Raw genomic sequence first — 24,055 nt, forward strand, 5'->3', positions numbered from 1 at the left:
ACTTCAACATGTTAACAACATTTGTGTATTGCATGATAAAACCAATTAACTATGTCTGTAAGGCTGCATTCAGACCAAATCAGACGTGTCAGGGACTTGTGAGGGGTGTAGGACACAAGTCTGCAAAGTATTTATCCTCCTGTGTTGGTGCTGTCTCCTTCTAGCATAGTGTTGTTTAAGCACAATGCAACATAACAGAAACAATGAGAAATTTAGAGGATTGCTGAATACATTTTTGGCCTGTATAACAGTATCTGTTTCACCCTGACACCAAATGTATCATGCCACCCAGCACTTTTAAACTCTTACATTATAAGTATTAGAGTATGACATATTTATGATGTCATTTCTATATTTTTGAGTAAACAGCATAAGCAACAATATTGCTGGTTTATGTGACTCATCACCGCTCTGTAATGCTGGTTTACATTTCTCCAGAACTTGATTCTGTTTTAACTTTTTTCCAGCAACCCCTGCAGTCTGTGCACCGCCGCAGCCTGAGCCTATATGCGCCTACCCACACTTAAAATGCATGGGAGGACTGGCATTTTCACTGCAAGGCCTGATTTGGTCTGAGTGACACTATGAGATGATGAAGCAAGTGCACGATTCCTCCATTTTTTGGCGGAAAGCTGTGGTAAGTGGGATGACTTGGCCACAATAGGATATTATACCTATGAGAACTACTGTATTTAATAGTGTGAAAACAGGTCTTTTCACTGATTGGATTTGGACTCGTCATTGTGGGAAAGACACATGTGTTACTAATAACATCATGATGGCTCTGCTCTATTCAAGGGCCCCAGTGTGACAGTGAGCCTGCACACTTCCAGGACCCTGAAACTAAAGCAGCAAAATTGGAATTCACCTGACGGTAACTGTATAATCTACACCTGTGCTTTTCCTACTGTGACATGTTAAAATGTCATCTGTGGAAAAGGCCCCGTTTTACGTTGAAAAAAAGTTTCAGTAACTTCTTAATAATTTTCTCTTAAATCTATGAAACTTTTCTGGAGTGAATGAACTTGCCTAATTTCCCTTTTCCAATGCTGATGAGAGAATAACCATTGCTTTGAATGACTGCCCACACAATTAACAACCTACCACTCATTTACTGTGGTTCCAGAAAGCCTGAGGTCTACTATGGATTCTAATGTTGGTCTTTAATCACCGCACAGCTCTGACAATAGCCAAACACTAGACTGCTATAAACACAATGATGCAGTTAGGGAGATAGTTGTAAATGATTAAATGTTCACTCTAGCTAGTTTTTCGTCCACTAATGAGGGCTCTTCCCTGCATCTAGATTACGATGGTGACCACCCAACCTGGCAACCCAAACCTCCCCAACCCTGGCATTTTGTTCTGACTGCATCGCCTTGTGCGTGGGGGTCACCCAGGTGCCTGATGATCAGCCAGGCCCTACAGCTAAAAGATCAGGGCATGAGGCCATTTCTAGTCTAACACACAACATAATACAAAACCCTGCAACAATGCAAGTAGTGCTGAAACAATCTAGTTGATTTGAAAAATAATAGTTTAAACTGATTATTCATATTAGCTTAAACTGATTAATCGTTGAAGCTATGAAGCAAAAGCTGCACACACACTTATTGTTCCAGCTTTTTTAATATGACAATTTGCTTATTTTCTTGGTAAACAATTAATTTAACCTTGGGCTGGGCAATTGATCGAATTAAACTTTTTTAATTACAAATTTGTCTTCCATCTATTAAGCAAAACAATTATCGCTCTACATTCCACTTTTTAATGATGCTTTTTTTTTCTTCTATTATAAGAAAGGGTATGACAGGTTGCAGTGCACGTATAGGCTCTCCAAAGTGAGAACTGTGTGTGCATTGTATGACCAGTGATGACAAGTCAGAAGAAACTCAGATATATCACAGAGAGCGAACAATATAAAAGGCGGCTGTACATACATTTGATTTTTTACATTTCTTGTTCAGTTAATTGTTTTGTCATTCTTTTACACAACATGATGAAAACTGCCTAAGACAATTAACAGATTAATCTATGATAAACATGGTTGTTGAACAAGAACTACTGTAGGAACAAGAACAAAAAATTAATGCAACCTCAATTCTGTAACTTAGTTAATAGCAAAACAGTTTTTTTATGCCATATATTGTTTATCTCTAAGCCTTTGCAAAGTCTTGATAAGCCTCCTGTAAAGAGTTAACTTGACATAAGACAGGAGAGAAAAGACAGTCAATCTTAGTGCACAGCATGGAAGTATAACACACAATGGGTGTTATTCCTCTCACCCACCCTCCCCCTTTATTCCTGCTCCCCCTCTCAAAACCACTGCGGGAGGGGTGTTCAAAGCCGTCGCTCTGGTCCATATTCAAATGAGCACTGCGTCTCCCCCCTGCGCTCCCGTTGCGATCAGCACTTTGATCACCTCCAATGGTAACTTCCACCAAAACATTTAAAATTAAAATCAAATCTGCCTTAACAACCTGAGCATTAGAATTTAACAGGTGTTCGGGAGGAAGTTGTTACAGAATTTGCGATTATGTGCTCGGATACACACACCTTTAGTTAAACACGCGCCCACGCAGACACATGCGTACACACATACGCGCAACCTGTCAGTGAAATTACAGAGTGGGAAACAGAAAGCCCTCCTGACTGAGTGCTATACCTTGGGATACCTGATCTGTTCACTTTGATGTCAGTAGGTAAGAAAAGTTAAAGAAACAAATCAGCCAGACAGCGGCTACATGTGTTCGGTAAACAAAAGTTAATATTAATTCTCAGCATAGGAGATATACACGGTACTTTTGTAATTACATTTCAGCGCTGGAAATGTGTGATCAGGTTTTTCATTCAGATCCGGGTGCAGAAAACACGGGGTAGAGTGCATGTTCGGTGTGATCAAATGAACACACTCGTACAAAGTGTTCATACGTGCATGTATGCACACATGCATGCCCACACACTACACACACACACACACACACACACAGCACTAACTGCATCTTCTCTAAATGTAGTATTAATTACTGGGGGAACACTGCAGTACTGCATTTAATTACCGACTAAATGATCCATTTATATTTCACCGCTGGTTAAATTAACAGGGTTAAGTGAGACGGGGCGATTGTAACTCACTTAACATTTGAGCCGATATCTTTTAACTTCCACAGTCTGGGGCCAGCACTGTCAGAAAACATCTACCAATCAAATTAAACAATTACAGTCAGCAGAGGCAGAGAAATTACTCAACTGCTGCAGAAATAGTACCTTCCGCTGCAATCTGCAACAGGATGTACTGAGTTTAAACTGAAGCAAAAGTCAAACTGCAGAACAGACTGAGAGACTTATTATGATAACAAGTGCAGTGCACTACAGTGTTGATGGAATGAGGCTCTGTGGCTGAAGGGCGCAAGTTATAGATACTTGTTACCATTCTCGACCAGGTCTTTGACACTGTGTGGTCCAAGAATCACCCATCACCACATCATTAGGAGTTGTTAAAGGCCACTTATAAAGTGGCTGCAGCCTTAACTATATACAGCCTCTCTTGCCTTGGGGTGACAATTCAAAGGTAGTGAGCTAAAAGCCAAACCCCTGCTGACTGACAGATGTAAAGTAAAACTCCAACATCATCTACACGAATGTTACTGGTCTCCAATTAAATTGCCTCTCTTCACCTCTTATATATCTTTGCTATCTGACTGGAGTGTGTTAAAAGGACTTCCGGGTACCTGGGTGGGAGGATGGAAAGAAGATAAACTAAGTAAGTCAGAGAGTGCATGCATGCCCAAGACAGAGCGCCAGTGAAGATCAGATAGCTGACATGAAAGACACTGGTGCAAAGGGAGACTGATAGATCAAGGGTGAAGTAGAGCGATATTAAGAGAGTGATTCTCAGTTAAAGACCACCACCGCAGGCCATGCTGGGGCTTGTCAGTTATTACTGTACCTACTAATCAACCCACACACTGCCGTATAGACACCAGACAGGTGATCGATTGAGAGACGTATCATAATATAATGAGTTTATTATGCAAGTAAAAGCATACATTATTCAGGGGATCATAAGCATACCTATTTTGATGTCCATACCCACACAGATATATCAAAGTTCAACAAGCAGACATCATAGAAAACTACTTCTTTCTTTTTAAAACTGCAATGCACTTGATAAACTTTACAAAGAGTGAGCCTCTGTTGGGAAGATGGTTAAGAATGAGAATGGTTATTTTTACCTTCAAGTTGGTTTGTCTGTTTGGTGAGGGGTAAAGGCCCGTATGCTGACCCTGTTGTTGCTGCAGTCTCATTTGTTCCTGCTGCTGCTGCTGCTGCTGCTGCTGTTGTAGCTGGGCCTGGAGTTGCAGGATGTGTTGGTCTTTCTGGGCAAGCAAGTTGTTCAGCTCCTGGTGACTCTGGCGGAGGTTGGCCTCACTAGACGTGAGAGCCTGGTAGCACTGACTCAACTCCTTGTACAGCTGTCAGCAAACACAAAAAGATTGGAAAATTAGTGGGGGAAGGAGAGGAGATGAAGAGGGAATGGGATAAAACAATCTTGAGATAGGATGTCAAATGAAAGAATATGAGATTGAGTGAACATGAGATTGACATGAAGACTAACATCTCTTGAAACAAGATGTTTTCTCACTTTCATAGAGAAGGGAAATACATGCTATGATCATATTAGTAAGGGTGAGAAAAAACAAAAACATCCAAGTTTATGTTTTATGACTAATAATTTCAAAAAGTCTCTCTCTGTGCTCTGTATGACACAGTGGTACAGTCGTAGGAGAGAGGGATGGTAGGCTTAGAAGAACTCATTCACAGTAACAGGATACAGTGAGAAAAGTCCTTCTTTTCTGGCACTAGTCAAATAATTGTAGGTTACAGCTAGCTTGGAAATAAATCACCCCAGCGGGTGAGGCCTGAGTGGAGTGCAACAAAGTGGTAATAATAATGAGTTTGAGGTTTGGCGCGCGCGCATGTGTGTGTGTGTGTGTGTGTGTGTGTGTGAGAGTAGTACCCTCTGATAGGAAGTCGTGTCAGCAGTATGTGCCTCTTCTTGGTTCCTCAGGACTTTCTGTGTGTCTAGGTTGAGTCCTTCCAGCTGCTTGATCAGATGGCTCTGCTCTGCTGCGTGTTCTGTACTCTGTTTGTACAGGGTCTGCACTTCTGCACAGTCACGCCTACAAACACATGCAACATATTATATCAATTCATACATGCACTGTGACAGTTCATGTTAAAATATTGGGTTAATGTAGATCAACCATTGATAAGTATTTTGCATTATGTACCACATTTTAACTCCATATCAATATTAGACAGTATAATCACATAAACACATTATATGATACTCTGGTTATAGCTAACAGTATAACACCACTGTTTCCTATTCAATACTTTGCTGACTTACTGCTACTAATCACATCACTATGTTCACTACTAGTTCAAGTCCCAGTTTTTGTGTCTTAGCTCTTGCATAGTACCTCTTTTATCCTGTTCTTGTTTGACACAAATTTAATTATTCTCTTAACTTTTCTTTATACTTATGTACTTATTCAGTCCTCGGACTGCTATGACAACTGAATATGCCCCTCCAGGGATCGATAACATATTATCGTATTTCACAATATGGTAATGCCATTCTTTTCTCCTTCAGTAGAGTTAAAATGCATGTTCAGATTTTTGGACTTAACTCAAGCCTAAAAATAGCGAGAAAACATTTTCAAAAGGACATGAAGGGGTCAGGGAATTTGAAATTGAATCAGAACGCAGAATTATTGATGTACTTGTATCTAACAATGATTAACTTAAATGTGTATACAATTTAATATAAGAGAAATTCTCTGATACAAATAAAAAACTATATAAAAACTATACTAGTCTACTAAATGTACTGTCTCTTCCTTTAGTATATCAGCATCAAAATGTATGTCTGGCATTTGTGTTGTGTCCCATGGAATTACCACAAAGTGCTCCTCTAACTTATGAGGACATCTTTAATCACCTAGCTAACACCTTTAGAACCGTCTCGGGCCCCAGTGTGACTGACACGTCAGAGTGCCTCTGGCATTAAAACAGAAAAGTAGTTAAAAAAGGTTGAGATTACCACTAAGACTCCTACAGTTCTCACAGTTTTTTATCATATCGACTAAAGCTTAGCCAAAGCCTGCCCCGTTTCCCTTTTCTCCCTCTTTTAAAGCACATCCACTATGCAGGGCTTATCAAGTGGCTTTAGGTGAGCTGGAGTGGAAGCAACCTGTGTCACCCACAAGCCTCACTGCATAGAGTAATATACTGCTGCACACACTGATGCACGTGAGGGGATATGTACGCATGAATACGTCCTTTAAATTATGAAATGATCCCAAAATTTTACTTATGAAGTTATGGGTGCAGGAAAACGGGCATTGAGGTGTCTGGGCAATGCTTTCATTGGTAGGGCTTACCGAAGTTGACTGAGTTGGGTTTCTTTTACTGCCACTTCCCTCTCTTTCGACGAAAGCTGGGCAGCCAGACTGCTACTATGGCTCTGCAAGCTAGACAACTCTTGCCAGGTGTTGTGTAGCTCCTCCTCCAACTTCTGGGGAAGAAGAGTAACAACACATTTAAACATGTTAAGAAAAAAAGGAACAGTCAGTAAGTTGAGAGGCTCTTTACATATAGTATGCCTGAAGACAATGAAAAATAATAAGAACACTGATGATGACCTAAGAGGCGCTATATATATATATATATATATATACTGTACACACACATACACACACACACACACACACACACACACACATATATATATATAGTCCTCACTTCACTGCAGATGCGTGAGGTTACATGCTTGGCACTGGGATCAGAAATGTTTAATCTAGTGTTAGATTAAAGTGTCAAACGACCTCTTTTTTTTCTCAGTTGTCCATCTCATATCCATCTAATGGAACAGATATTTTTCACTTTAATTCCACACAGCTGTCCACACGAGCTGTGTAACAGCTCACACAACCTAAAGCATCCTTTTAGACTCCAAATCTACCTTCTTTGACACAAAACTACGTCAATAGTACGTTGGGATTTAAGTACTGTTAAACACTTCTGAGCACTGGCTGAACAGATCCAGTGCAGAGACTGACATGGGACTGTGGCTGATGCTATTGTGCGGCTTCACCTTGTAGCAGGTGCAGACAAGGTGTTAGTGACAGCTTTTACCTAATAAGAAGAAACCTGTAGAGAAAGGCAGATTGCATGGCATCAAACACACAAAGGTCTCCAAATGTTGACAGTTCGAATGCAAGTGTGTCTCACTGGGCAGGAATTAACCATATGCAAAATTAATTAGTCATCTGCAATTACAAGAAAGGACATGAAAAGGTGCTATAACACGTAGATTAAAACAGCAGCTAAGCTTGTTTGGTGTCTGAAGAGGGAGGGCTCCTTGTAGACAAGGAGTTAAACTGGGATTTATTATGTTAGGTAGCCTGGGGAGGAGGGCCTGTATTTAACCCTTTGACTTAATGGCCAAAGAAACTGGTAGATGAAAAAACAAATAAAAATTACAAAATTATATTTTTTTTTTGGGTCAACATGCATGTTAGGTGTGAATTTAGTTTTCAGTCATTTACGAATGCTTTAGGAAAACAACCTGAAAAGTATCGCAGAGGCATAGAGAATTTTAAAAATGTGTATATGTAGAAATGACTGGGATAATTCTATAATATTGCCATTTATTTATAAAAATGCTGCAGTGAAAGACCAAGACACTAATTACAGAGAGGGGCTTTTGTATTTGAATCAAGACAAAAAGACTAACTTTCCTGTTTTGAACAACCTTCATGGCCATTCAAGTGAAGATTTCAGAGTTTACGAGGTGCACCTGAAAGAACCATAAATTCCCTGTTCAAACTTTGACACAGACAGAGAAGAAATAGAGAAGATAGAAGCGGGGCGCATGGGAATTTACCTACCACTGAGGCAGATAGGTATTCTTATGAGAATTACTGTCTTTTCTGGAACCCTGTTTGTGAATTATAAGACTTGGCTTACAATGTTCCTTAATTTCTTAATTATTTACATGAACATCAAAAATAGGGTTACTAACTTTGTACTACCTTTCTCGGGTATTTCTTTTATTTTGTCCCACGCCTGTTGAGTAAAAGAAAAATAGAGTACCTTAGCTGCGTACGCACCTGATCAAATGATAAATTCCTGAACAAATCTTTGCCGTGTCAAACAAATTGCCATGATGTATCCACCTGACATATTCTCCATCACCATCTTTCAAATCAATGTATCATACAAAAAAATGAGGAACAGGTGGAATGTCTTAGGCTGTGATGGATGTGCATAGGATAGTTGCTGGGCTTCATCCAGTCCAAGTGTAATTACTCTGCAGCCCTGACTTATTCAAGACTTTCTGTCTGACTCCATTTGACTAGCATAGCGGTATGTTCCATAACGATTAGACTATGGAAGAACGTGAGGTTCCTCTGCTGCTCCCGTGCCCTTAGACTCTAGTATTGGCAGGCAACTGATTTCTGTGAGGGGATGCGCAAGAGGTGGCAGGTTGAAATGTGATTGAGAACTCTTCAAGGACTTTGATTGTGATTTGATTTGTTGAATGTTTAAAAAGCAACACTGCTGTCACTGTCTAATCACTGTATTTCTCATGTCCACGAAGATGAGAGGTATTGATTCATAATGATGATGGACAGATTCTGACAATTACCCTCCTGTATCAGGAGAGAATGAATGACAGAATACTCACAACAAACTTTTGAACCCACACATGCAAATGACTTCACAAAAGTTCCTTTCAAGTGGGGTCAGCTAATTCATTTTTTACCCCAACCAAGGAAGATCAGTCTCCTCCATGTTGAATCATAATTTCTTTGAATAGAGTCCCTGCATATTTAAATTGTGTGCTTTGCTGCAGAGATCTTTTTATATTCACATGCTGAGGAGGAACGGGTGTGAGGGATCAGAGAGTTCAAGGTGTGCAGAAGAAAGGGAAACCTAGAGGATGGGGCCCTTCCCGTACAACTTTGTGTGTGTGTGCATGTGTCTGAATGGACTTGTCCCCGTGTTCACACCTTGACTCTGGCTTGGGCGGCATCCCTCTGGTCTCGTTGGCTGCTGGCCTGCCTCTCTTTCTCCTCCAGGTCAGCTCGCAGGGCGGCGCAGCGGGAAGTTAATCCCTCTTTCTCCTCCTCTAGAGCCTGCACCACCTGCCGCTCCTCCTCCTCTTTCCTCCTACACTCCGTCTTCATTTCCTGGATAAGAGAAGTGTGTGTGTGTAAGGAGAAGGGCGGGGGGTCGTGAGGGCCAAATAAACAATGGCGACGGAAGGAGAGGAAGAGAAAAAGTAGGGATTCAAACTGAGAAAAAAGGGAAAAAAAGGAAAGCTGGAGAAATACAAAAAGAGAAGCAACCCATGGGGTTGAGGCTGAGATGAATATGTAAACAGTGGACCAGCTTTGCTGCGGGAGCCCCCTGCATGGGCTGCTGATTGGCCAAGGTCACCTGTGCTGAATGACTGGGCCCATGCAGCCAGATGTTGGCTGGTGTGAGCCGAGCCGTGCCGCAAGAGCTGGGCTCATGCAGGTACAGGGGCCAGTCTGTCGGCTTTAATGACAGGCTCCTAATGAGAATGGTGCTTGCTGCAAGACCCATTAGACTCAACCTAGGTCTCCTTTGATGCTGTCCCCCACAATTTCTCGCCATGAGACCTCACCAAGACTGTGTAAGGACCATTCCTTTATCAATTAATCATAGCTGGGTCCCATCTAAGGATAATTAGGGAGAAGCCACACCATCACATGCACACTTTTCACTTTCCCCCACTGAAGCAGTCATTAAGTATTTATCTGCAACTTAACAACCTGCTTTCCTGTCTCTCCATCTCTCTCTCACTCTCTCTCACTCTCACACACACACACAGAAACACAGACACACACACACAGACCCACACACACACACACACACACACACACACACACAAACACACACACAGCTGTTAAGCTTCAGCTGTTAAGTATTCTGTTATCAGTTGCAAAAAAGAAAGCTAAAAGCAAGAGAGGGTGAGACAGAACGGGAGTGAAAAGCTTGAGGAGAAGGCACATAGACGCAGAGATTGTGTTCTAGAGCGCTGAACATTCTTCCTCTTCTACGTGATTCAAACGCCCATGGCTACAGCCACAGGGTACCTGTCGTGTTCAGTGCCACACTGAAAAAACCTGACTTTTCGACTCTGAGGCCTGGACTGCCACAGAAAATCTGTTTCACCAACCTTAAGTTCTTGACTCTTATTGACCAGCTGTTCATGAAGAGCTGTTAGCTCCTTCTTCATTGAGGCACTGTCATCGTCCACTGTTGTCCTCCTCTGGTGCAAGTTGTTGATCTCCTGCTGCTGCCCTGTAACCCTCTGTGGTAGGCAGCGTGGACAGGAGAAAAGACAGAAAGTGACACAGAAAGAGATGAGAAAAAAAAGAGACATAGTGGTTACATTATGCATTTAAGTTTTGGAAAGCGCAAAGCGGAAATAGGGTCTTTATTGTGTCATCTCCAGGGTCTGAATAACATAAAGCCAACCGGTTTAACTTAGCAGGCATTAAACCTGATTTCTACATCTGAAAATATTGAATAAGGTGCAAAATAAAATGAATATAATAAAAAATCTGTCTAATTTTCTCAATTAATTATTCGCTCTATGAGACACCAACAATGAAAAATGCCCCAACCTATAAATGTCTTGATTGTGACATAAATAATATAAATATTCATTTAGCTTAAACTAATATTAAGACAAAAAAGGAGCACATTTTCACATTGAAGAACCAGGAACCACAACAGTTGACAATTAATTTTCTGTCAACTGACATTTCGATTAATCCACTAACTGTTAAAGCTCTGAACCAAAGGCAACCACAGACACCCATTACTCATTTAAACAAAATATCATAGAGCTCTGTGATGATCAATTTACAGCACAAAATGGTGCAATGATTTTAATGACCACCCAATTTTGATGCTGGTATGTTCCCTTCATGTTTTTTGGCAGCCTTTGTGGCCTTAGTAGGAGGAGGCTGGCCTCTTAACACTACATCAGCTGGGGTTTGGCATTGGCTGGTAATCCACAGCCTTCTGTGGCTACACCCTCCTCTCAAATAACACTGTGCTCTGGGATGCAATTAATTGCCATGTTGAGGGAAAAATCGCTCAGATATATCCAGATAGTGGATTTAGCGTTCCTCGCTACTCCTAGCTCGCCGTGCTAAGAACAGAGGGGCTTTAATAGAGATTTATAGCGGAGAGAAGAAAATAAATTCAAACGTTGATAATGAGGTAGGCAAGTGCAATTTGAACCCCAGTAGTGCTCAATTGATAGAGGAGAAAAAAAGGGGGGTTCCGCAAAGTTAAGAGGTCTAGGACAGAAAGATTAGCATTTGAAAATTCCCAGTACAGTTCAAAAATGAAAGCTAATTATGTTACAAAAATGGAAGGAGTAGCAAGGGAAAGGGAAAATACAGTGAAAGAGGTGGAATACAAAAAAAACAAGAATGGGGAGGAAAAAAAACACTATCAAAGTTGGAGAGTGGAGATATTAAAAAGATCGTAAGATCCTGTGTGGACTCAGTGGAACATCACATCCCTATAAAAAAAAAGAAAAAGGAAAACCAATTAATCACTATTTGGGTATGTATGGCTCAAGACTGTGGATGAGATGATGACTGTCAGAGGGCCAGATGACACAGCAAAGAGCTCAGCGCTCTTAATGAGATTCTCAAATAGCCTGTAAGTTTCATTACGGACAGTTTAAAGAGGAAAGAGACACTTTCTATATGCACAAAAAAGAGAAGCATGAAAACTGAGGAAATAATTAACATTCTGCAGGCTTTTCTGTGCAAGGCAATTTGAAATTCATCACATCAGCTGATTAAGCATAAATAGGTTTACACTTTTACACGTACCTTGAAACTAATTTGGATTATGATTAATGTATAATTATATTATTAATCACTCAATAAAATAGGCGGCTTTAATCTGGTAACCCTGTGACTTACCTATTTGCAGTGTGAGTCCACTGTGGCCTTTAGCTGGAGAGTGTTAAGCCTAAATGTTTGACAGACTGAGGGAAATAGTAAATTTGGCAGAGGTAGATTAAGAATGTATGACTATTATGTAACTATGCTGAGTTATCCGCCTGCCAGAAGTTAGCTTCAGCTATAAATAACAGTTATATTATTGCAGATCAACGAAATTTTCAGTTCACCAAAGCCCAGAAAAGACAATTCTCTATCCCTCTATCAAAATCTAGGTCAGACATCGATGTTAAAATAGGAAAGTATTTCATTTTTAAAGGGGCATTTACTGTAAAATATAAATATTTTCTTACGCATAATATGCTACAGCAGGCATTTCTTACAGAGACAAAAAAGAGCCCATGATTTTTACTTTCAGGCCCTGTTTATTATTGCTATAGTGTCTTAAAACCTGTAGGATTCTTATCTTAGAATTCTATTCTATAGTGCTTTTATTCTCTCATATAATAAAGCAGCCTATTTTCATTGGCACTATTGTGGCTGTTCTCTCGAGAGTGTCGTACAAATAAAGTTGACAAGAATTGCTTCCAAATTAGTCAGTCATTATCATTATGCAACTTTTTACTGTATTTAATTAATCAAGGCACATCTTTACATGTGTGACAGCACAGAATCACTCTGTACTTCATTTGTGTTTATGTGAAACCTGAGTAAAAAGTGGACTACGTTGCCTGACTGCAATGCACTCAAACTAAAGGCCCAAATACTATTTTAAAATAAAGTTTGAGGTTGCGACACATCCTGTGCTCCAGTACTTTAATGCTATAATGAGTGTATCGACTGGACCAGAGTTAAGATGGCTGAGGAGGGTATAATGAAAAAAAACACTGGCAAGCTGATGACTCCATTACAGCCAGTCTCATTAGGAATGAACAGGATTCTGGATGAGGGACGCTAATGAAGGAGACTGACAGATGCTTCAGTGAAGAGATGATGATTTGGAGTAAATTACATTAGTGATGTCATTATCATCAGCCATCATACCATCAAGAAATATTATTCGAGGGGCTGTGTAAAAGAAAGCAGGTAAGAGAGAGAAAAGAGCTGGAGGCGTTAAGTTAGAACACACATCGGTCTACACTCTGTTGGTTAGTCATTTTAGTAATATATGGATGTATTCTGCTAAGTTTCAAAAAGGGTCATGCAAGATTTTTTTTTTTTTTATTGAATAAATATAACTGTTTCTACAAGGATATAAAAGAAATACTACAAAATGTCATGTAATCAAAATGCCATGTGTTTGGAAGAAATTAATGAGAAATCCGATCTGTTTGGACCTTTGGCCATGGTGTTGAGGAGGGCATTAACAGTCAGTTTTTTCCATTGGAGCTGATTATTGGACAATAGCAGAAGAATTGTACATTTTTAAATATGTCTAGTCTGCCAAGCGCAGTGTTCCTTTTTGTAAAGAAGCAGCTTAAGCTTACGAATATAATCTGATCATAGGTTTCTACTTGATTTCTGAAACATCCTATTGCCTTTTTAAAGACAATGATTCAGACCTGGTTGAATCAAGCATAGAATTCAAAGTTTATTACAGGATGTGATTAATGCAAACGGTTTATTTTTTGCAAAGCTTTTAATGAAACAGTAATGAGTGAAAGTGATTTTACTTTAATTTTTTCTTTTAAATTTTGGTTATTTTCCTCATGGATGCGTTTATTGCACATGATTTATCTAAAGACTGTCTGACATTTTCTGGCTATAATAAGTAATTTGGGTGATTTTTGAAAAAAGAAAACATGCCTTTAAACCTCCTCACAGGCTGTGGTGTCCTGGGGGTTAATGTGTCTGAGATCTAACAATCACTAAATACAGAGGTAATGCTTGTTTGACCAAACTGTACTGTACCTGTTCCAGCTCCTGTATCATGTAGTCTTTGGACTGGAGGATCGCCAAAACTTTTCTGTCCTTTATCTCAGCTTTGTGCTTCTCTCTGTAACAACAGAAAAGAAAAGAAATAGGTGTAGCTCCTAACTCATCTCAGTTTGAAGTATGTCCTCAAAGATCAACAGATATCATGAGGACTCATTTTGCCATCAATTAATGTTTATTTACTGTAACTGGTTTATAACTTTTGCACACAATGGATGTATAGTAGTTAAGAAGTAATAATGTAATTAATTAATGTAATTATACTTATATATTTTTTTGAAAACTACACTTTTAGAAAGAAATTATCAATGTGATTTGAAAGTTATAAAAGAAGAACTTCTGTACTCTCCTGCTGCTGCACTAAACTTTTCTCTCTAGCCTTCTAGCACCTCTTTTATCATAATGAACTTTTAGGGAGTCAAAAACAAGACATCAATTGGGGACCTGTTTGTTTCAACTGCTTTAGGCCACCAGGGGCCACCCATTCCCTCCACTCATCACTTGCTCCTTCTACACCTCCGAGGCCTTTTCTCTCGTCTCTGCCTCTTCTGATCAGTCCTCTCCCTTGATAGACACTAAAATGAGTATCTGGTGTCCCCGGAGAAGCTGGAACGCAGGCTGGCCAGCAACATCTCCTTGTATATTGGGCTGTGTTCAACATGTCCTGAGCAACCAACCAATCACTCTACAAGATCCACACAGGAAGGGGAGGGGAGGGGTGAATGGCAGTTCCCAGTGGGCACCAGCGCTTGACTGGAGTCGACACAATTACCATGTCAATATCCTCCTGCGCATCAGGTGATACAATACACATATACTCTCTGGGTGCATGTTCTCCCACTTGTCTCAGTGGACCAACATACTTTGATGGGTTTCCTACGGGGCTATAAAGGAACTGAAGAGGGTTTGGAGAAGGAATGAGAGGCACTGGTACCGAGGAACTCTCTAAATGCTTCTGCACTGTGTTTTACCTCTATTAAGGGTCTACTTACAACTAACAGACCTCAAAAAGTATCTGATATGCACCCATGACAGTGAACATATCATTGTAAGATATCTTCAAATGAAAAAGTTACAACTGAAGTATTGATTACAGCTTTATGTTTATTTCAGTGGCAGTTGGAAGAGTATTTCAAACTACACAGATACCAGAATCAAGGATATTTTAAAGTCACTTCTTTTCCCTAATCAGGGGGTTATATATCTAATTTAGCCCACTGCAAAGAGACCTGAACCCCTGTTCTTCTCTGGAAGTTCCCATGCCACTGTGTTTGGTGCAGCTTAGCCACCCTGCGAAGGAGGTCATATTCAATCTCACAATTTATCCGATAAAGACAAGTATTTGGCAGGAGTGTTTCAACTGTCCAGAATGGGTGCGGCAGAGGAAGAGTGTTTTCATTAAAAAGGTTTCCATGGTTGAACTGCTAGACCGGGGATAAGAAGGCTTAAATCAGCATCTGCACCAGATTCCGTCGTAACCCCAGTAGAATGGCCAAGGTGCCTTAAACACCCCTTGAACGACTTTCACACATATTTCTCTTCACTTGTGAGATAAAGGAATTTTCAGCTACTGAGCCTCGCAGGTAGCAATTTGAAAGATGAATCTACTCACCGCTCAACCACCAAACTGACAGCCTGGGTCAAGTCTGGATTTGCCACTTGCAGGCGTTTCCATAGGGACCACACAAACTCCTTGTCTGCCTGTGAAAATAAAGGATTCAGCAAATCAACAGCTGTTAGTCCTAATTGAGATAAATAGGTTTTGATAAATTTGTCTCGATATGCAGCGAGGGGCCTGCGAGGAAAGCCACAGCACATCTCAGATTTTCCGAGTGAAAAACAAAAAATTAAATAAGATGCTCAATGACATTAGCATACGACAGAAGGGGTAGTCGATCAATAATTTAAATATCTTGTACAAAATAGTTTTTGATCTGGCCTGCCCTCTCTAATCATGAGCCTCTCTTAGCAGGAATCCTCATCGCTGAGATGTGACCTTCGACTCAAGAGGAGCATGCATTGACACTTGTCATTATGCACTATTTATGACTGGGGAGAGCTGGGATCCAAATCAAAACACAGCAGTCGAGCTTGCATTTTCTTTATTAATCAATTGCGCTCCGGATATGTTTTTCACCACAGCTCCAAAGTAACTAGCCCCAAAGAAACTCGAAACTGATGACAGAGACAGTCATCTTCAAGTGGAAAAACCCAGCCAGCCCCTGACACATTTCCAATTCAAATTGTCTCGCTGGTTTTTCAAACATTTTTAAGCTACATTACATTTAATGAGGGACATCTAAAAACTACATTTTCTGACATTAAAAGACAGAATTATACCAAATCGACTTAATATAAAATTATCTGATAAATTATGTTCACATCATCATAAGATAAAAGTCATCCCTCCCACTGGAATCTACTGGTCTCCAATTAGTACATGAATTTTAACCCCCTTTTCAAAAGTGTCTAATCAATTATTTACTAAAATGGCAGAAGCAGACCTTGATAAGACCATGAGCTGAACATATAAAGTGGAAGGACTGTAGATCTCTGTCTCTGTATGCATCTCTGTGTCAGAGTATGAGTGTGTGTGTGTGTGTGTGTGTGTGTGTGTGTGTGTGTGTGTGTACACAGAGTGGGAGCAGGGCGAACGGGGATAGAGATCTCACCAAATCAGCTCTGCAATGCAACCAACGATAAATTAAGCAGCGTGGTTGACTTGAGATAGGTGGTCTCCCTCTGCCTGGCCTTTGGCTGCCATTAGCTGTTCCACAGACAAGTGTTCAGTCAGCACCCTCATCAAGAAGTACGCGTCTGCCGTATGTGTACTTAGACATGCATTGAATGTGTGTTTGATGAGCGCTGAATTATTCATCTTGGATGTAGCCACTGAAACACCATGGGCTAAACATACCAAAGACAGCCACTGGAATCCAGCCACATATTAATAAAATTAGCAAGGTCTACTAGGAACATTTGCTGGCCGACAGATGAGACTCTTTGTAGTTAATGGCTGTCCTGAAATACATCTTGCCAGAGACTTAAGACATCAATGGTATTCAAATGGCACTATTTAAATGGTACACTGCACAACTAAAGGTCCCCATTAGATAGACAGAATCACTGATGTTCGACTCGAGACCAGACCACCAAGGACGGCTTCCATGTCAGCTCAATGAAAGGCAGAAGGGACTGTCAGTTTGATTTGAACGAAGTATCACCGGTAAACTAGTAGTACTAAAAAGGTGGCGCATCATGACTGAAAGAAACATTTGAACATGGGTGTTTCAGTCTAAAGATGTTACTTTTTCTTGCCACTGTTGCCAAGGGAATGTTGGGTCTCTGTATATTAATCTAAAAATATTATCAAGACCTAATCGAATTGGAAAGTATCAAAAGATAACTCTTGTTGTAAAGTGGAGCGATATCAACAGAAATGAACCCCAACTTATTTGTCTGTCACAATGTTTGGAAAACAACAGCCTGCCAAGTGCTCTTAATAAAACACATTTTCATAAACATTGACATAAACTGTTCTGGGGAGTTTTCTAGGCTCGGTGAATACCTTCAAGAAAACTTAAGAGGGATTTGTCCCTGTGTTCTGTCTGCCTTTTCACCTGTCACAATCTGATAAAGGCAAAAAATGCCCCATAAATAATATTTTTTTCCTTTTTTTTTTAAGAGTAATGCACAGCAATTTTTTCACAGTTGTTAGTGAGCAAACCTGCTATTATACACATTTAATAAGAAAAGATATGATCTTGTCATATAGTTTCCGACAAACTGCTTCATGCGCCTTGCCAAGTTTTAAAGTCAAATATATTATTAATATTATTAATATATATTCGTGTCACTTTTATAGGTAAGGTTGTTCATTAGGTGTAGAGAATATTTAAGCTACCAATTATTCAATGTCAGTACAGTGAATCAGAAGCAAATGAAGTGTTTTTTTTTCCTTGCTCATTTCATTATGGAGATGTACACATGTAGTTGCACCACTATACAAGTTTGTGAGGAAGCCTTCTTTTGCCTGTAAATCATAAAATGATTGTATCACACTTCTTTTTCTGAGGAAAACCTATAAAGTTCACTTTAAAAGTTAAACTAAACTCTATACACGTCACAAAAAAAGGCAACAGGCAGACATCCCACAACACCCAAACAGCACCACCACATCAAATGTTCCTGCCACATGCGTCAAGAGGTGGTGTCAATAGTCTAATAAAAACTCCAATGTAACACATCATCTGCTGAATGCCACAGCTGTCTGCCTACCTGTGCAGCAAGGTACTGTGGATATGCAAAGTGAGAGATGCTGGGTTAAGTTCACTCATGTTATTAGGCACCACCTGGTGGTGAGTATGCAAGGACAACCTCCCTCAATCACTGGCTCACAAAGTGAAGATGAGAGGTTTTCAAATCTGCTCAGAAGCAATTTCTGGACTATGTTTGCATTTAATTGAATAAAAAGAAAAACGGGGGGTTACTTTATTCAAGTGTACTCTGGAAGAAGACAGACACAGAAGACATTTGCTGCACAATGTTTACTGTCTTTGCTGAACATTGTGTGGTATTTGAGACCTTTGCAGCTGAACAGGAGTGACAACCACACAATTAAAATATTCTTTATGCAACATAGTAATATCAACTCATCTTGAAATATTTACGAACATTCTGAATATAAATATGCCTCTCAGTTTAATCATGAGTTTATCCCTTTTGAGTTCAACTATAAGGGACTGAACAAATGTACTTTCCAGCATGCATTGTTATCGCCCTAGAAATCATTTTAATATCAATGATGTTACACAATGAGCATACATATGTGCATTAGATGACTCATCTGATCAAAAATAAATATAATGGCAGTGAACATGAGAAATACTTTGTGCTACCCACTTAATAAAGTATGTAATTATTGCCAAGTGGGGCTGGAGACTGTAAGATGTACATGTAGTCAGACCAAATGAATCACCAGTGTGTGTAGCAGAGCATACACGCTCAGCACAAGACGTTATACAATCAGTCTTTTTCCGAGACAGACAAAGGCATAGTATTTCACTCACTGTTTCATGGCGTTCTTGAAAACTTAAATATATGTGAAAATAATAGAATTTTTCTTTTTTTTTTTTTACTTATGGGAGACAAAAGACAAATAGCAATTGCCTTATGTGCTGCTTTCATTCACACTCAAATTCTCAAGTTTCACCTCAAGTGATATAATCATGGAGGAACACTTACGCACACCTTCACACTTAATTAAAACATGATAATTTCTCATGTATTAGAAACCAAGCCATAACCATTTGTGTTTCTCGTAGTTTCACCCATTCTTCAGACAGACGATACTATCTGAAGGCTGACCACTACAAATGAGTAGGTTATTGTGTTCACATCAATTTAATACACACTCACTACATACCTGGCATTGCATCAACTCATCCGATAAACTCTTTACTTGCTCCTCCAACTCCAGGATGTGAGTGTCGGACATTGTGGGGCTAAAAATGAAGCAAAAATAACAACTGACATCAGTTCGGAGCGTCTCATGCGAGAAGTAACATTTGAAGCTGTGAATAAAGAAGATTATACAGACGGCAGGCTACCGTCTTGTCAGCCTGTTCGTATCATTTAAGTGGCGAATAACACTGTTCGTTTGGAATGGAGATAATCTTTTTGAAAGCAATATCGACAGGGATGCATAGCGTTGACGTTACCTGTCATCTGACGTTAGCTAATTTAACTATTTTCATGTCCTTTGCACACTCACAGAATGAGACAGTGAAGCTAACTGGACGCTGTTCAGCTCCTGAAGTGTAACCTTACACATTTCGTCTCTTACCTGCTTCGATAACTTGCTAACCAGGCGGACGTCAACACTGTAACGTTAACGTTAGCAGAGGCTTTAACACAGCTAACGTTAGCCACTCAACAAACATTCACATTTCCCGTTTCTTGTCTGCTGTTGACAGCCTTCCGGTGTCAAGTCAGCGCCCCGGACAACGGCACGACATAATTCAACGGCAGAGTTTAACTGACTACTCAAATTAAGCTTTCTTTGCTCTCAGTACAAAACCAAAACAAACTTTCTCAATGAACCACTCCGTTGTCAATAACGACAGAAACGCTTTCCTGCTTTCAAACGAAGCGCCGGTTTTCCGTTTCTGTCCCTCCGCGTCATCGTCATCACGTCATTTTACGACTCCTGCCGTTAACGTACGGCAGGACGATCCCAAATCCAAATGCAGAGGTTTCCCAAGAGCGGACGCGGTTGCCAAAAGAAGTCCCTATCGTTGTCTCAAGTGGTCCTAAGCAAAATTCAGTCTTGTGCTTTTTGATCAAACTTTAAAACTCTTCAGCCAGCCTGTTTTATTCCTCCTATCTCAGAAGCGCACACAAATAGGTAAGAGGAAAAGTGGTATGATGATGAGACTTTTTCATTTTGACTAAATAAATCTGAGAGAGTCATCTACAGGCAAAATATTTGACTTTTAATACAGTAGACATGTCTGCCCTTTTTCCTAAGTGAAAGTGAAACAACTTCACATTATTTCTGCCTGCACACTGTCTTTCATTCAGCAAGGATGGGCATGAAAGATTTCACCTGAATAGAGAGTGGGAGGAGATTACGCCCATGCTCATTCCTTGGGAGGGCGCAGACTTTGTGGCTTCAAAATTAAATCAGGAGTGCACCAAAATAAAGTAGTAATAATGATGTAATATCATATCTTGGAGACAACAGTACAGATCCCACTGATTTTTTTAAAAGGAACTAAGATGACAGGCAGTGTTGGTGTTGAGGTCACAGGTAATGTATATATAGGTAATTACTGTATCGTGTTGCCCATACAATACAATCTTGAATACAAGACCGACCTATTAAATGTGGAACTTTGGGCCAAAAAGTGTGGACTTCAAATTCACCTCACAGTTAACCTAATGTTTTACTGTGACTAGTTGGTTTTATTAGTGGCCTGTGTTCTTCAAGTCTGACATTAGCAGCCTACTTCAACAGTGTTTACTAAATATATTTGTCGAGCCTGTTTATCACAACAGAAAGCATAAACAGATCGTACAAATAGTGCAGATGGAGGGTTTGATGTCATTAGAAACCCACTAAACTGATAAATCTCTATGAACAGTATCCATCCTCGCTAGGATGTAGAGGATTTGACATCTAATCATGATTGTTGGACAGTCTGGTGAATTGCCCCGGTGGTGACTTCTTCATCAGCCCAGGCTTCACGCTGGGCTTTCATCAGAAGCACATTTTAGCTGACCAAGACTTACACCGAGCAAACCATGGGTCAAAACTTTTGGTTCTCAATTATAAATGGGCCTAACTTATATATGTGAAAGAATTCTTAATCATCTAATGCTGTGGATGGAGAGTATATGCGGTGATTAATTTGTTTTCTCTATCCACCTAATCACCTTTAGGCCTATCCCACCCAGCATGCACAGGGCAGAACTATAAACAGTGGCAACCTTCCCAATACAAGGTCCAGCCATGTTAAAAAGCTATGTGGTATCGTTAATCCACTTAACCCATCAGATTAATGAAGTATCAGATTAATTTGGATACATTTGTTCTGCTGTAGTAGACTTCTTTTTTTCTTTTTTAGACTACTTTTTTTTTTTTTTTTACAGAAGACATTTTTGACATGTCACAGCAGGAAAGGCTCAGGTGCAAATGAAAAAAATGGCTGATGGTTGATTATTTTCAGTTTATTTAATTATAAGCGCACACTCAAAATACAAATCTTTTACATTACTAATCAATATATTGATGATAAAAGTGTTTATTCATTCTGTTCAAATGTTTGTTGATAAGTACTGTGAGGTTTTGATTTAATGTTTGTCATACAAGTAAATACTTTTTTTTTTTTTTTTAAATGTTGCCATTTTATGGGCTTTGAAGAGCAAAGCATCCTTTTAAGGAAGAAGAGAAGACTACGTTAAGTTTATCATATCCAGATCTCATTTATACTGAGCCTGAAAAATAAATTGAGTGATTAAAAATGAAAAAATGGAAAAACAAAATGTCCCCCAAAAAAACTGAATGAGAAAGATCACAATGTATCAAAATTACACTGACAGCAATAGAAAATAGCAGCATTAGCAGCAGGGCAAGGTGCTGTGTAGCTATTATGCTATGGCACACACACACACACACACACACACACACACACACACACACACACACACACAACATAGAATAAGGGTTCCCCTGTGTCTGCGAGTGCTGTTTTACAAGGCTATAAATCTCTGTTGTTATATCAAAGATCAACAGCCACGCGAATGACGGTAAAGAGAGACGACACTGAGATCTGATATTGATCTTTTGATGGCAGTTTATGTTTAAAATGTTGTTACCTCGCCCATGCTGGTATTTGCCCTGTTGTATATGTTTTTAATGATCTGCTTTAAGGTCAAAGACATTATTCACGATCCATTTTGAGCCTTGAATCCATAGCGGGGGCTTGGAAAACTGGATGAAAGCGAGAGAAAATGAACAAAGACACGCGTTTGACATCTGTTTTGCTGGTGAGACAAGACAACTCCATATTGTGTGGTTAATGTACTTAAGTGTCCAGCCAGACTTGGAGCACAGGGTGAGAGGGGAAAATGAAGAAATATGAGGACTGGCACTCCTCTTCAGTCAGACAAATGTTGGTTCATCTGCTCACTGTGCTACATGCGCGCTCGCACACACACACAGACACACACACACACAGACACACACACACACACACACACACACACACACACACACACACACACACACACACACACAAAGAGAAGAGATGCAATTGACTTAGCATGATTAGGCTGTTCCTTGACCCACGAACACTGCCTCTCATTAAGATCCTCATTTGCGGAACAATTTTAGAGGCAGTAGACTGGTACATAATGCGCAACATCTGCCTGCCCCCTGCTTCTTGTTCAAACTGACACATGGCATCTATGAAGAAGCCTCTCTCTCTTTCTCTCCTCTCATGGGGAAAAATAACCATCATACATCTGCAACAGGGTCCTGAATGTTTGTTAAAAGGCAGAACCACGCAGCGCTAACATTTTAGGTACAGTTCATCTCACGAGAAATGTGAAACTGATCATCGAAGAGGCAGAAAATTTCGCAAAATGTGGTCAACAGAAAATTAAATTAACACAATTCTGTCTGAGAAAGCCTGTAACTCAAAGGGATCCTCTTCTAACTACCCTCTCTTTCATCATCAAATGGTTATAATTTGGCCCCAGACACTTGCAGTCGCTTACATGTTCTACACAGGCATGTTCCACCATGTTTTGACAGTGCGTGTTGCAGCTCTTTTTCCAATGTCTGAAGCAACCTGTAGTCCCTTTTTCTTTTTTTTTTTGAAGTGTTTGTTGTCTCTCCTACTAATTATTAATCCAGACCTTGGAGCATGTTAGATACATAAAAGGCTCTTTCATATCACCAATGACGTGTTTCCTCCATTAAAAAAAAAAAAAAAAATCATTCTCACACACTCACTACAACCTCTGTCATTACTTGGTTACTTCTTTCATCAAAAGCTTTAACAAGTAACAAATCAGTTCCGTTCGGTTTTCCACACCTTACTTGGACCATTCATAGCATCCCAGGAAGTGAGGTGGGAGTGGAGATTGTGCAAGGCCCACTGTTCATGACAAATCCCCCGATAAATGGTTCAGCTCAAAACTGGCTTCAGCAATTTTACAGTGCAATGTTGCGCTCATATTCTGATTGTTTTGGTTGCCACAAACTCGGCTGGAAATTGTCCTGAGGTCTCCTTAAAATGATCAACTGCTTTCTCACTTACAAAAGTTTAAACTCTGTCTCGATCTGCGGTCACTGGCTTGTGCTCCGCCCACCATCCCTTCCAACTCCTGATGTGAGGAGTTTTGTAGAAACGTCAATATGGTCCTCGGCCTATGACATGTATAAATGTGAACGAAGCAGCGGTTTACAGAAAGGTTAACTGCCAGCATTTTATCTTGGCGACTGGGTTGAACCAGCTCAAAAACGTGAGCTAACTTGGTGGAGAGGCAGCTTAAAATGGCACAGCATGGCTTAACTTCTT

General features: G+C 40.0%; 1 protein-coding gene across 1 annotated transcript in view; it reads right to left on the minus strand.

Moving 5' to 3' along the window:
- The window catches only part of cntln (centlein, centrosomal protein), an 86,188-nt gene extending 66,052 nt beyond the window's left edge, over nucleotides 1-20,136 (minus strand). The window contains exons 1-9 of the mRNA XM_037101698.1: nucleotides 19,813-20,136; nucleotides 19,393-19,471; nucleotides 15,580-15,668; nucleotides 13,944-14,028; nucleotides 10,280-10,414; nucleotides 9,084-9,263; nucleotides 6,450-6,583; nucleotides 5,021-5,183; nucleotides 4,236-4,475 (exon numbers count right to left, since the gene is read on the minus strand). Coding sequence (XP_036957593.1) covers nucleotides 4,236-4,475; nucleotides 5,021-5,183; nucleotides 6,450-6,583; nucleotides 9,084-9,263; nucleotides 10,280-10,414; nucleotides 13,944-14,028; nucleotides 15,580-15,668; nucleotides 19,393-19,464 — 1,098 coding nt within the window. The 5' untranslated portion in view covers nucleotides 19,465-19,471; nucleotides 19,813-20,136. The remainder of the gene's footprint in view (nucleotides 1-4,235; nucleotides 4,476-5,020; nucleotides 5,184-6,449; nucleotides 6,584-9,083; nucleotides 9,264-10,279; nucleotides 10,415-13,943; nucleotides 14,029-15,579; nucleotides 15,669-19,392; nucleotides 19,472-19,812) is intronic.
- Between the last annotated feature and the right edge of the window lie 3,919 nt (nucleotides 20,137-24,055).

The sequence above is a fragment of the Acanthopagrus latus genome, chromosome 1 (genome assembly GCF_904848185.1).
Source record: "Acanthopagrus latus isolate v.2019 chromosome 1, fAcaLat1.1, whole genome shotgun sequence".
Classification (NCBI taxonomy): Eukaryota; Metazoa; Chordata; class Actinopteri; order Spariformes; family Sparidae; genus Acanthopagrus; species Acanthopagrus latus.